Here is a 15,129-nt window from a genome sequence, read left to right as displayed (position 1 = left end):
GTATGGCCTTCTCTGGCTCTCTCTCTCTTATTCAGGCTTCTGCAAGCAGTGAAGTGTTTACTTATGTTTATGTATCAGAGCATGCAAAAAGGCTTTCTCCACACGAATCCCCTTTGCATGATGCATTTAATAACACTGTCTCTTCTGTTTGGCACCTCCTTCTGCTGAAGTGTCAAACATTTTCAGTTCAGATGTTAAGAGGAAGCAGCTTTGATTGTTTTTTTGTTTCATTTCTTGAAACGAAATGGTGGTCAGCCTCATACACACTAGTCATATCCTTTTGGTTATTACTGTTGGTTTTATGCTAGATGAATACCCTACCTTGTGTTTTTTTTTCCTACAATTATTCTATAAATCAAGAGTATGTTTTTCAGATGACAGTGTGGTTTTTCTTATGATGTACAGCTTGAAAACAGATCCATTTTGGCTGTCAATTGAGTAAGTAACTATCTTTCTGTGCATACAGGTCTGGAAGAAATTGCAAAAGAAAAAGAGAAGCTGAAAAAGGCCAAAAATATTCATATCAAAGAAGAAATTTTTGAGACCTCTGAAGAAAAATTGAATTGTTTAAATGCAACACATTGTAATCAGAAAGAGGATCTCAAAGAGAAGGATAGCACAAATCTCTTCCTGCAGAAGCCTGGCTCTTTCTCAAAGCTAAGCAAACTTTTGGAAGTGGCAAAAATGCCTCCTGAGTCGGATGTTCTAGCCCCCAAAGCCAATGGCAATGCAGCAAATGGGTGCTCGTTAGCCTATCCAAATAGCTCTAAAACCTCACTGTGTAGCCACCAGGCCTCTTTGTCACAAAGCAGCGGTGAACGATCTGATCCAAATCATCTTTTTAATCCTGTGGCAACGGGGCCAGGGAAATTTTATAGTTCTCCATTAATTTCAAATGACCAGCTGTTAAAGACTCTTACAGAAAAGAGCAGGCAGTGGTTCAGCCTTTTACCCAGAACTCCTTGTGATGATACGTCAGTTACCCACATAGATTCACCAACTGCTGCTGCTGCTTCACTAAATCCTCATTCTCATCCTCCATCCAAATCACCTTCACCCGTTCCATCTCCACTGATTGGTTCTGCCTCTTCCCCAAGCCCAATGGGATTAAGTCCATTTGCCTTGTCACCACTTCAGGTAAGCAATGAATTCCAGTTCAGGGTGTTTCATCCTGTACACTTTCTATAGGAAATATATATATTTCCCCTGATGAACTGCACCTTCCAGTATAGCAAGGTTTAGGAGTATAAATGATGTTAGGAGCATTGATATAGATCCTAACTACCATTTGTTGTAAAGGACGGAGGTTAATTTCTAGTCTCTGTGTGAGTGTGAAGACCTTTGAGGTTGGGTGATGTAAGGAGGGAAGGAATTGGTGAAATCACCACTCTCCTTTTCTTCCTCCAGCTTCTCTTGGATTGGAATCTCTTCCAAAATTCAATCCAGTGGTTGGGTTCACACATTGCACCAAGCCATAATATGACTTGTTTTGTTTTGGCTAATGTGATGTTTGAAATCAGCCATTATGGTTTATAAACCATTGATTATATCATACAGTTATTTGCCAATTGAGCCATTGTGGCTTTTTCAGTGAACCATACTTAAAACAAACCATCCCTTAGTGTGAGGTGTGAACTCAGTTATCGGGTATTTGATACTTGATCTATCGATGCATAGTTTAGTATAGGTGAAACTTTACTGTAACATCCAAATCTAGACAGTTGCGTACTCAAGTAAAACTTCAATTTTAATAAACCATTCCAGGGAAGGGATTGTGCGTTATTTCTGAATGTCCATTCAATCTGAAAGTATGTCATAAGCAATTTCCATCATTTGTGTAATTATGTAAATTAATACAAGTGATGTAAATATTGTGTAATATATGTTAAATTTAAGTGTCTTGTCCAGATTTCAGATGCAACATTAGTTCAGGGAGGTGGAAAATCTGGACAGAAATGTCCATTGCATCCAAAGTCTGTCAGATGTAGTTATCCACCAATACCTCTGGTATATGTACTGTTTCCATACAAATTGTTTACAAAACTAGAGTTGGGAAGATGGAATCTCTGCTAACCTCTTTGAATTTTAGAGATGTCTTTGCACAAAGTCCTGCTTCATCTTAGTAGGCTTCATCTCCAAGAAGCTACAACTATGCCTGCAAATTTCCCCCAAGAAATGAGAAGTCCCCTCCCACTTGACAGGAGTTTAGCACTGAAACTCCGCATTTACTTATCACAGATTTGGCTGGTTCCCATCCCACAGAAAGCACTACTGTGTCTGCAGGTTCTACCCAGTTCTGTAGAAAGAAAAAGTTAAGGCTGTTTGTTAATTTCCATGTTATAATCAATGGGACATATGCAACTTTGCATTTTTCATATGTGTTTTCTAAACCAAGGGAATGCTTTGGATACAGAATGGTGCCTGAGGCAATCAGAGGCAAAACAACCTATTTTCTGAAGCAAATTTGAAAGCAGATCTTTTTTTCATTGCATGTCAATAATTGTACTATGTGAAAGCATGAATTTTTGTGTTGTTTTAAAGTGATATTACTAATTATTGAATTGAATCCAGACTTTGAAATCTGTCAATTAAAAAAAAACTCCCATTTTTTATACAATGTTTTGTCAATTCTTCCTTCCCCCTGCAGCCTCCATTGCCATCCCCTGGAGCACTTTTGAAGGCTTCCATTCTGCCAGCTGGAGCAGTCTGGATCCTAGCCACTGATTGCTATTGCTGCTATTTTGCATGCACAATAAGTTTATGGATGTTACGGTCAACTTTCTAGTGGATTAATTTAATTTTTTTAATCCTTTGATTGGCATTCACAAACTGGAAAATGTGCTTTGTTTCATGCATGGAGGTTTGCTGTTTGACCAACATTTTGGTTGTTGTGGGTTCTGCCTGAGAAAGATTTGGTAATAATTTTTATTAAAGATTACAATTAGAAAAAATACAAACTAATACAAACTGCAGACTACCAAAAAAAAAAAGAATAAAAAAAATATATAAAGGGTAAAAAGGAAAAAAAGAAAAGTAAAAAAGAAAGTTTATATAGAAGTAATTTCCGCCTTCATCACAAGTATAAACAATTTTAGTAACTTATCACCATCTCTTAAAATACAACAAATACTCTCTTCATTCTGTATCTCATCTCTTAATTATGAACAAAATCCAAAAGCTTTGTCATTCATTCCTTGTCAGCAAAAGTCCATTAAAGGTTACCAGAAATAATTACATATATATTTTAACCTTGATCAAATAAGCCAACTATATATTCCTTCCCTGTACTTTTAACAATCTTGGTTTTTAATTCCTTCAAATAATTCCTCAGAAAATCCTTCAAAACTTTAACAGATCTCTTTTGTACATCCAATAAGAAAAGGTTATCCAAATCACCCTTCTGGTTTGGAGTGTAAACTCCAACTCTGTAACCCTTTAAAAAATTAAGTACATCATATTTTTCCATATTGTTCTGGTAACTTGTCATATTTAAACCCACATTCAAATCAATTTCAGTCATAACCAGGATAGCTTGTTCTTCTGTAACATCGTTAACACACCATCTATCTATGGTATCAGACATTCTTGAAATTAATTTCTGAGTCTATTGGTCAAAAATATCCTTCAAAATATCCACTGTTAAAGTATTTTGCTTCATTCTTTGTTAACAAGTCAAAATTAAGTATTCTTTTCCTTCGATTTTAATCTTTATTTTCTTCTAGTTCCTTCTAGTGTCCAACCTTCAAAGTCCCATCCTATCATGTTTTTTTCCCCAAAGAACCCAAACAACCACAGTTTTCCACAGGAAGGATTTTTATAATTAATTTCAAATTTTTATTCCAAATCCATCTGGACCCTTAGTCCATTTTTAATTTTCCAAAATAACTCGAGTGTTGATTTTGCTGTTTATTCCAAAAAATAATTTTTCCAAGTTCTTAAAATCGTATTTAAAACTTATTTCTCTAAGGAGAAGGAGTCTCACCCAGTGAATGGAATAAAAACTTGCCATTCCAAAGGATCTTAATATTTCCAAAGCAATAAAAAATAATTCCAAAGGTGATTAAGAAATGAGGCTCAGTCAAGCTTTTTGTACTTAAAAGTCTGTGTTCGACTGTGAGCTTAGATGGCATCCCTCGACTCCCAGCCGCTCAACTCATAAGCTGACTGCAGAACCTTGATTTCTGCAGTCTACTCATGAGGAGCAGCTGTCTAGAGTGTGCATGGGCTATCTCACGATCTCTCCTTTCTCCTGAGAGATTTTGCTGGCCAGGATCTAGCATCCAGCCGCCAATCTCTGCTGTAAACACCATTCTGCTTCAGCAGGGATATCTAGTTCTCCATGGTGCTCACTGAAAGTTGATTCCTGCCTGAGAAAGATTTGGATGAGTGAGCCTTACCCCATCTTCTGTTCTCCTCCACATGGCCTTGTCTGTTGATCTTCACAGTTCCTTACCTCCCTGCTGGTGGGCAAGCCTTAGCTGGTCCATCTGTCCTTCTCAAACTTCTCAGCACCTTTGTCTTCCCAATGCCTTCCTTCTCCTACTGCCGCATCTGAATTTAAGTGTGGCATACTTGATTAGTCTACTTGCCCCTTTCCCATCTTTCCAGTAACTTTCTCATTGGTACTTGTGACTGCTGTTTATGAATTCAAGTGTAGCATATCTATTCATCCCATCCATTCCTCTCCAAATCTTTCTAGCACCTTCCTTCTCCCTTACCTCCACTTAGCTGCTGCTGTTGCCATGCTTTACTGCTGATGGCCATGTACTTTACCTGCTGACTCCCATCCCAGAACATCTTTCTGGAATATGCATATTCTGGTTCTATGCCCAGAACAGATACTGTCTGTTCCATGCACAGGGTGAGCCATTTATGGAACTCTTTCCATATGCCTTGTTATTAGTCACTGCATTTCTATTCTACCTTTTCTCTGAGAGCTCAAGATGGCATACACTGGGAGCTCTAAGAAGTAAGTTGGGCTAAAAAAGAATGACTAACCCAAGGTCATTCAGTGAGCTCTACAGTCAAGTGTGGATTTATACCTGGATCTTTCTACTCTAATACCTTAATCATTATACTGACTCTCAATGTTTATTGATTAGGAATTATTGTATTTTCATCTTCTTACTAAAAGGCTGTGCTGATTTCATTTTTTTTTTAACCTGGAGCTGTTACATAACTAATGGTTATACTATTCAAATTGTTTTTGGTATAGCAGATGAAGACAGGATTGCCTGTAATGGGACTTCAGTTCTGTGGATGGCCTACTGGAGTTATTAGTTCAAATCTTCCATTTTCATCTCCATTGCCCAGTATGGGGTCCGGCCTAGGACTTTCAGAAGGCAATAGTAATTCTTTCTTGACACCCAGTGTTCCAACAAGTAAAAGCGAATCACCAGTGCCGCAGGTTGAGAAACAAACTTCCGTACCTTCTGTTCTTGTTGAAGTAGCCAAACCAGTTGATTATCCTAATCCAAAGCCTATCCCAGAGGGTAAGTATCCTTTTACTTTTTTTAAAGGTGTTTCTGACTTCAGAATTCTAGTTCTGTTCTTCCAGTTTGAATTAGAGACTAGGACTTTTACAAATTCCCTAATATTTGTTTGTTTGTTTGTTTGTTTCTCTCTGAAACAGTGGTGGCAGACCACTGTTCATTTTTTAGGAAAGAAGTTGTCTCTGGCAGCAGCAACAATGGCAATAACAGCGAGAATCTCAGCTATGGCTATAGTTCTCCCTGTGGTCATATATCCACATCTTTGGATCTAGGAGAATTGAGTTTTGGGGGGGGAAAACTCACTTCCTCTTTAGAGTATTTCTACATTTTTAATCCTTCTTTGTCTCCATATTTTGATTCAGAAATGCAGTTTGGCTGGTGGAGAATTATTGAGCCAGAGGACCTAAAAGCTTTGGTTAAAGTGTTGCATCTCAGGGGAATTAGAGAAAAGGCCTTACAGAAGCAAATACAAAAACATATGGATTATATTACTCTAGCCTGCCTCAAGAATAAAGATGGTATGTAATTGAAATGAAAAAAAGTGTAATGCAGTGGTATAATGATAACTAGATCTTTCAAGATTGCCTTCTAATGGCCCAGATGGCACAAAAATAACATTGCATCTGGCTAATGAAATAATAAAATAGCTAATTGACTTTTTTCTTCAAGAAACAAACATTAGAATTTAAGAATAACCTTGCTGGATCAGGCCAAGGCCCTCTTAGTCCAGCATTTTGTTTCTCACAATGGCCAACCAGATGCATCTGATGTGTTGGCAAGCAGGAGATGGAGACATGTCCCTTTTCTGCCTTATTCTCCTGCAGCTGGTATTTGGAGGCATGCTGCCTCAAGCCAGAGATTACAATGTGTCTTCAAGACTAACAGCCCTTGATCCTCCTGAATTTATCCAATCCCCTTTTAAAGCCATCCAGGTTAGTGGCCATCACTACCTTAGGTGGTAATGAATTCCAAAAGTTAATTATGCTGTTGTGAAGAAATACTTTCTTTTGTCTGTTCCAGTCAGCTTCAGTAGATGACCCTTGGCTACAGTGTTTTGAGAAAGATAGAAAAAACTTATCCTGGTTGAGTCCCTCAATGCTATGCATAATTTTATAAACCTCCCTCACCTCCATTCTCTCACATTTTTCTGAGCTAAAGATTCCCAAACATTCTAACCGATTGAGTTCAACGGAAAAGCAAAAGATATTGCACATCTATAAATTGTGTGTCCATTTATATGTCTATAGAAGTAATTCAAAGCTTGTTAGATTAATTGGAATCTCTTAAATTGATTAAATGATTGTTGCTACCCTTCAGGACTTGAAGAGGCTGCTATCTAGACCACTCCTTCCTTCCTAAATCTGTTGTCATTGACCTCAGTGTAATGTACTGCAAAACAATTGATCCAAAAGTTATACTAAAATAGCCCAATCTAATTTCCAAATACAGCTGCAATTATTGAAGTAAATGAAAATGATGAAAACCAAGTCACACGAGATATTGTAGAAAATTGGTCCACAGAAGAGCAAGCCATGGATATGGATATTGCTATTCTTCAGCAGGTAGAGGATTTAGAAAGAAGAGTGGCATCAGCTAGTTTGCAAATCAAGGTAAAATTTATTTCAGTAAAATCTATATTTAGTAATTATTGGCTAAAGTGCTAATTCAAACTTATTAAGGGTAGATTTTCTAGAATTAAGGATTATTCTCAGTAATAAAAAAAATCAAAAGAGTTTGATAGTTGTATTAATATTACCTAGAATAAAATGATTTCATCCTTTTTTATATTTCATATATGAAGTGGACTTTATTTTTATGGTTGGTTAAATCTTCAGAGAAGAAATAGGAGACAGGATTTTTAAAATGTAACTATTTCCATGAACCAAGGAATCTACTAAATGTTATGGAGGAAACATGGCCATCATTGATCTGCAGGTCCTCAGAATCATGTAGTAAAATTTTATGCAATATCATTAAACTTGGCATTTCTGGGATCATACTTCAGTTCACTGGGCTCAAATTTGCATTGTTCAGGAAAACATTTGAGTGTAGACTTAGACTTTTCTTCTGTCAGTTACTGGAGTGAGGGGGACTAATAGCATCAATTTTCTGTCTCCTGTAAGGTCTTAGTTTTATCTTTATTGGAATGTAAATCTGAAACGGCATCTCTCCCCAGTGTATATGGAAAAAGGAATTATACAAGTAATGCAACTTTGAACGATTAATTCTCTGCTTTGTGGTGTCATCTACATAGCTCCTTGGCCCTAGTTTCAAGATGGCTGCCTATCACTGGGAACAGAGCCTCATAGTAAAGTGATCTGGTAGGAAACTAGTGTTCTGCAAACACACGTTCTCCTCTGTGTGAACATTCTGATTCAGATGGAGGAGGAAGAACTTGAGGGAGGTCAATAGCCTTAAGGTTTTAATTGGCCCACTATGGGACTGCCCCTCCCATCTGCCTGTAGGGCTCTGTGCCTCCATAGATGCTTCTCCTTTGGCTGCCAAAGAGAACAGAGCCTCATCCAGCAGCCAAACTTTTGTTTTTCTTTTGACTCTAGTAAAAATAACAATCTCCTGGATCAATATTCCTACCAGTAACCCCTGCTGCTTTCCCACCATGATGATCTAGCAACTCTGGAGGTAAAAGCAGGGATCCTGCTTCAGGAGATAGAGGAAAAACTCCTCTTTTTGCTCCTCATTTTCCCAAGAGTAGCACCAGCAGTAGCAACCACTGCCCCCACTCTCATATGCAGGCAGCAAATTTGCTGGTCTCGTTTTCAGAGTGCAGCAAAAGGATCACTGGGGAGATAACAATTCTCTCTTTTCCTCCCATCTGGAGGACAGGGGGAAGGCACATTATCATGCATGTGGGAAAGAGCCTCTGATCTTCCATAGAAACAGAATAGTAAGTTCCACTGAGTAAGAGCAAAGGCTAGCTCTTTGAATTCCAGCTATGTTCACCATTAAGTCATGATAATCAACATATGATCTCTGGCATCCTTTAAAATTTTTGAGAAAAAAATAAATATATGTTAAAGTGCATTTTTTTCCTTGTTGAATTAACAAAATGTGCAATATGAAGGTGTCAGGTATCACATATAATTAATGTGAAGTAACCTTGTAACTGTGAGTCATCAGAGATTATTGCAGAGTTTAAAAAAAAGCATGAGTTAAAAATGTAAAACTGGGATTTGTGCCAGTTATATTTTTCCCACGATAGCGCTGGCTCTTGGGTGTGAGTTAAAATCTATTTTTTTACGTAGGAACTAGTTGGGTAGCAGATTTTTTTCCCCCAAAGAGGTAACATAAAACTCTGAATAAAAATTAATATTTGTTATTGTCTAAGTAGTATAGGAAAGAAAGAATCAACAGCTCTTTGGAGAACTTCTGGAAAGAGTTACACAGTTTAGGGAGCTAATCAAATGACCCACCATTGTCCAAACTGAAATGGTTACAGTACCAAACACATATGTGCGCAATTTTCTATTAAAATGTAGGGTTGGATGTGCCCCGAACCAGAATCGGAAAGGGAAGACTTGGTATATTATGAACATAAATCAATCACTCAGTTGCACAAGAAGCGTGATGGTGATTGTATTGGTGGAGAAGAAGGCAGTAGCAGTACTCTAGAACGGAAGCGTGACAACCCTCTAGATATAGCTGTAACCAGACTTGCTGACTTGGAGCGGAACATAGAGCGAAGGTATCTGAAGAGCCCCTTAAGTACCACCATTCAGATCAAACTGGATAATGTGGGCACAGTTACTGTCCCTGCTCCTGCACCATCCGTTAGTGGTGATGGTGACGGGTAGGTTATTGAGATTAACTTGAAAAATTATTGTGCTTCTTTGCTAATTGGAGCCTATTTTTCTATTGTGTGTTTATCTATGTTCTTGTATGTCTCTGATCCATATGGACTGCGTTTTTATGCATGGTGCTTTGTAAAGTTTTTTTTTTTCTGTTATGTATGTTAATCCTGCAAAGTTATCTTATGGTTGTGATTAAGCTTTGAGGCACGTAGCCACAGTCTGTGCACTACATCAAATTTAGTTGCTTAAGCCTTATTACCTTTATTGGCTGTGTATGTTTTTGTCATTGCTTGGCTTTCAATGTGACAATGATTGTTCCACGTTCAGAAACTGATGAAAATGGATGTGACCTGCTTAATTTCTCTATATTTCAATGCAGAATGGAAGAGGATATTGCTCCAGGGCTAAGGGTATGGAGAAGGGCATTATCAGAAGCTCGCAGTGCTGCACAGGTAGCTCTGTGCATTCAGCAGTTACAGAAAACAATAGCATGGGAAAAATCTATTATGAAAGTTGTAAGTGTTATGAACTGATTTTTACATATCCTGTTTTCCTCCTTTCCAGATACCTAAGTTGATAGCATATCCTTGTTGCTGCATCCCAAAATTACAACAATTAAATAGCACTTTTACACTGATTAGACTAAATTTTGGAAAAAACTGGGCTCTCCTGTAGCCAGATTCAGTATTCTGAACTTTCACATGGCAAATAGCCCTTCTGCTGGCATATTTTGAACTTAGTGGAGTTCCTCTGCCTCTCTCTGGGAGAGGTCACCATGCAATTAATACAGTGACGCCTTCTGCGTTGCCATAATGGGGGTTCTGTGTCAAAGACTGCAATTAAAGGCTTTTTCAGAAAGATGAGATGCAAAGTACATGCTTAAAGATGTGCATGGCTTCTTTGCATGCCCACTTAATACAGTTGTATCTGCAGATTGGACGGCTGTACAGGCATATAAGCTGAAATGTCCATCTCTGCATAGAAATGACAAATTAACAAGCACTGCTATGTTAATTGCATATTCATAAATGGCATGCAAATGCATGTAAGAGATTTTGCATGAATCCTGGGCATCAGATTTCTGAAAATAAAGCTTTTTATGCTATAGTAATCAGTGGGGAAAAAATACTAACAGACAGTGAGTGTGTCACTCTTGAAATAACTATCTCTTTCTCCAACTTGCTACAAACTTACAAACTTATTTTTCACTTGTTACTGTGATGGGTATGTTTACAGCACAATATTACAATATTTTATTAATATTGTTTGCACTGGAATGATTTTCCACTAACACTGGAAATACTATCATTTTATATGGTGTTTCTCCACTAAAAATTGGAGGATGAAGCAACTCCTTCCAAAGTTTAGGCACTGCTTATGTCATAAAAGCAAATACATTTTGGAGTGAAGATTGTAGATTATCATTAATAGCCTTCAAAAATGAAGTCTTATGACAATTGTGACCCCTATTTAGCTCTCAGGCTTGGACTGTCCACACAAAATTTACACCCTTATTAACCAGCAAGCAATAAGCTCAACATAAGGACACAACTTATATGTCCTTTGTGCAAAGAAAGCACCATGTTGCCCCAAGTTGGCATGTTATTCCCACTGTTCCCTAAATCTGCCCTGTAAAAGATCAGGAGGTAAGCCCTGTGTGCACAGTGGCTGACCACATGATCTTGTGACTTCTGTTTCAACTTCAATTTTATGTCAAATAAAACAGATACTGAAATATCAACATTCTGTGGTGCTTATCTGCTTTTCTGCCCCATAGATTTGGCATTATCCACACACCTGTATTCCTGATTTAATACTTTCTCCACATAGTGTTAGTTGACCATCATATTTTTATTTGAACTCCAAATGATCACAGGTTGAAACACAAGCTTAGCACAATTGCAAATACAATAATATAACTGGGAATCAATTTTTCAAATGCCTTAAGAACATTACAAAATCTTCATACTTCCTCAATTTTTCCTTAATTGAGTTGGTGGAGAATTTTGGCTCAGATAAGATCTATAAATCTAATATAATTAAGGAGGCGGGAGGAATATATATTTAGTTGACTGATCATTTCTTTATTTCTCTGCTTCTGCTGTAAATGTGAATGGTCCATATAACAACAGATATTGAGCATAATTTTAAATTGTTGCTATAGTCTCCCATAGCATGCTGGTTATCATGTTACAGTGGAAAATAACACATTTATCTGAAATAATTTCTCTGTATTTTAGTACTGCCAAATATGTCGAAAAGGAGATAATGAGGAACTACTGCTTCTCTGCGATGGCTGTGATAAAGGTTGTCATACGTACTGCCATAGGCCTAAGATCAGTACTATTCCAGATGGTGACTGGTTTTGTCCTGCCTGCATAGCAAAGGTAATCTGAATTGGAGATAAATCTGGATACTTTTTCCCTCAAAGTTTCTCGCTAACTGCCATGCAATTATTATACCTAAACATGGTAGTTTGCAAATAATAAGTTAATGTATTGACTACGCACATAGGCCTCTGACATACAGGATAATCCAGCTCTCTGACTTACTAAACCTTTATCTAAATAAAGGCTATTCTTACTAGGAAAACCAGTCTAATGCATGGCTATTTAAAAACGTATTAATGAAGGGCTAGAATTAGGATGGCCTCTCCAGGTACTTTATGAGTCTGGATGGTTTTCTATGGGCATTTAAAGATTTTCCCAGTGACTTTGCAGCAACTCTGTTGAGTCCTTGGTTCCTGCTGGCAACAGGAGGCAATCTGTTTGCTTGATGTGATTGCTTCCATGGGCCTCTCCAGGCCAGCTAGCCTCAGTTGGCTCCTTATGTACCAAGGACCACCGGGAGATAAAACAGCAGAAGAGATGCCTGGAGCACTGGTGGAGGAAAATGAAAAATGTATGTGAACAAGCACGACTTCAAGTTTGAGCCCACATCATAACTATAAGGGAGGAAAAGCATTACTACTTCTCCTCTCTTATTGTGTTTGTGGCTATCATTCAACAGCCCTCTTTAGGATGGCCAATCCTTTTTTAGGGAAAGGGCGACAAGTAGACCTACCTGGCTGCTATGACCTGTTAGCATAGCACTTTGCCAATAAAGTTGTTAAGATTCATCCAAGTCTTGAATCTCATGGGTGTCTGGGGCAATGCTATAACATGTTATCTGGAACTCTTTCTGACCTGTGGACTCCAGTGAAATGGATGGTGTTTGTTCCTGGACACTTGTGCACTGTGCTCCCCTGCTCCTTCAGGGTGTGTGGGGAGCATGACAGACTGGATTTGGGAGGTGGTTCACGCCTCAGTTTGGGAGGAAGTGGTGTTGCAGCCTTGAAGTGGCTCTAGCTTGTGGTGCCCTCCTGATGAGCCCCCTCCACCTCCCAGTCCATCAGTATCTGAGAATTATTGCCCTGTCTCTAACTTCCCTTTTTCAAGGAAGGTTACTGAGACTGGGGTTGGGGTAAAATTACCAAGCATCCTAGAGGAAGCAAATTACCTAAACTCTTTTCAGTCAAATTTCAGATCTAAGCATGGGACAATGACTACATTGGTTGTTCTTGTGGATAATCCTTGTCATAACCTGGGTGGGGTAGTTCATCCCTCTTCGTCCTTTTAGATCTCTTAGCAGCCTTTGATACAATCAACCATAGTATACTTCTGGACCATCTACAAGTTTGGGGATCAGTGACAAGGTCCCACAGTGGTTCTGTTCCTTCCTTAGTGAGCAGTTCCTGTCAATGGTGGGGGTGAAGAAAGATTAGCCAAGCAGTTGCTCACTTGGGGGTGCTGCAGGGTTCACCCCTTTAAGATGTATGTTAAAATTTTTAACATTTACATGAAGCCACTGGGAGACATCATTTGTCATTTTGGGATATGGTATCAATATCCTGATGATACCCAGCTGTACATTGCTATCCCAGGCCAGACAGGAAAAGCTGTCAATATCTTCACCCAGTATATGGAGGTTATGAGGAACTGGAAGGGAAGAAACAGGCTGAAGTTGAGTGCAAGCAAAACAGAGCTACTGTTTGTTCTTCTTTGATGTCTCTAGTGTTGTCTCTTGATAGGGTGGGGCTGCCTGTGAAGGAGCAGTCTGCAACTTGGGGGTTCTGCTGGACTCAGCTATTGCTAGACGGGCAGATGAAGGCCAGAGACAGAATAGGCTTTGCTCAGTTTTATCCTGTGTGCTACTTACAGCCCTATCCAGAGCAAGAGGACAGTAACTTATGTCCTGTCACCTCTCGTTAGGACTACTGCAGTGTTCATGGGGGCTGCCTTTGAAGATGGCATAGAAGCTTCAGTTGGCCTAGAATGCATCAACCAGTGTACTGATACGAGCACATTATACCTGTCCTTTGGGCCCTGCACTGGTTTCCTATTAGCTTCCAAGTGCAAATCAAAGTGTTGGTATTGGCCTTTAAAGCCCTACATGACCTGGCAACAGAATACTTACAGAATTACCTTCTCTGTTCAATTTTGATCCATCTAACTGAAACATCATGGGATAATCTGCTTGTGGTTCCCCACATGTGTGATGTAAAGGGGTAGTGGTTAGAAGTTCATAGGCATGACTTTTTTGTGGTTGCACCTACACTTTGGAATAGCCTTCTCGGAGTAAATGTGACCTACCCCCACTAGTAGTGGGATGAGTGGTATTAATAAACCCTCTTATGACTCAGACTTAAATTTAGCAGGACCTAGGGTCAGCACTTCATGTACCTGGAAATTTTGAATTGGGAGAGTTGATATTGTGAAAGCAACATTGACAAAGCTATGGTGATGCATAGGGAATTGGTTTTCTAACAGAGATACATATGTGTTTGTTCTGCTGTGTGTTCATTTATTGGTGTTTTTCCCCCCCATACAGGCAAGTGGTCAAACTTTAAAAGTAAAAAAAAATCAGATCAAAGGGAAGAAAAGTAATGAACACAAGAAAAGCAAGAAATTCCCTCCAACAGTAGAGATGGAAGAAGAGGACTCAGCATCTGTAAGCAGCTCTGTTAAGAGGGGGAAAATGGAGTCCAAAAAGAGAAAAATTGAAGACAGCATTTCTGTTAGTCCATCAAAACAGGAAAGTGTCTCCCCTGCGAAGAAAACAAAACGTGATGAATCCAAGGACTTGGCTTTGTGCAGGTATTGCTTGGCTGTATTAATTTTAAATTTTATCTGAAAACAGACCGAAGTTCTCAAATTGACAGCAGCTGTTTAAAATGGAGTCTGGCCTAATCACATACCAAGAAGGATCTGAAGGACCCAGATTAAGAGGGAAAGAAATGAATGGAATGAAAGCCCCACTTGCTACCTTCCTGCCACTTCTTTCCTGCACTTGCGTCCTCCACTAGTCTCCCTTCTGTTGTCACAGCTTGATTGGGAGAAACACGTTTTGGTGCAAATTGCAGAAAGTTGCGCAGAACTCAGTGCCTCTTTCTCATGTGGCTGTTTTGCTCTCTAAAATACACACAGCTTCTGTAGTATCATTTTCCTCTGATCTTGTTTTTTACTATTCTCCTCTATCCCATATGTTTTCTAAAGATCCCTCTCTCTATCTGATGGGTTGTAGTTAATCCCATAATAATTGTGTTACTTTTTATTGTGCCATTTGACTTTTTTTTATAGATAGTGTAATGTGAGGTACAAAATAGCTGAGAACTGACTTGTGGTTTTCTTTCTAAATGTTGTTAGTGTGCTCCTGTCTGAATTGGAAACTCATGAAGATGCCTGGCCTTTCCTACTTCCTGTAAATTTGAAACATGTTCCTGGTTATAGGAAAGTTATTAAAAAACCCATGGATTTTTCTACAATTCGAGAGAAGCTAAATAATGGACA

At 38.7% G+C, this 15,129-nt stretch overlaps 1 protein-coding gene across 23 annotated transcripts in view; it reads left to right on the top strand.

The window, feature by feature from the left end:
• BAZ2B (bromodomain adjacent to zinc finger domain 2B) overlaps positions 1-15,129 on the top strand; it is a 214,393-nt gene that overhangs the window by 194,984 nt on the left and 4,280 nt on the right. For 14 of the 23 annotated variants that reach the window (XM_088146598.1, XM_088146591.1, XM_088146599.1 and 11 more), the window contains 9 exons: positions 467-1,137; positions 5,216-5,492; positions 5,855-6,010; positions 6,942-7,102; positions 8,990-9,300; positions 9,681-9,816; positions 11,542-11,688; positions 14,171-14,436; positions 14,986-15,129. In XM_088146598.1, the coding sequence (XP_088002724.1) occupies positions 467-1,137; positions 5,216-5,492; positions 5,855-6,010; positions 6,942-7,102; positions 8,990-9,300; positions 9,681-9,816; positions 11,542-11,688; positions 14,171-14,436; positions 14,986-15,129 (2,269 nt within the window). Of the gene's footprint in view, positions 1-466; positions 1,138-5,215; positions 5,493-5,854; positions 6,011-6,941; positions 7,103-8,989; positions 9,301-9,680; positions 9,817-11,541; positions 11,689-14,170; positions 14,437-14,985 lie in introns of those variants that run through there. The other 9 variants (XM_088146600.1, XM_088146596.1, XM_088146603.1 and 6 more) reach the window with 4 other exon arrangements.

The sequence above is a fragment of the Python bivittatus genome, unplaced genomic scaffold (assembly GCF_059951505.1).
Source record: "Python bivittatus isolate LINGU-HERP-01145 unplaced genomic scaffold, Pbiv_v1 ctg000480_np1212, whole genome shotgun sequence".
Lineage (NCBI taxonomy): Eukaryota > Metazoa > Chordata > Lepidosauria > Squamata > Pythonidae > Python > Python bivittatus.
The sequence above is the reverse complement of the archived record's forward strand: the minus strand, read 5'-3'. Positions and strand labels throughout refer to the sequence as shown.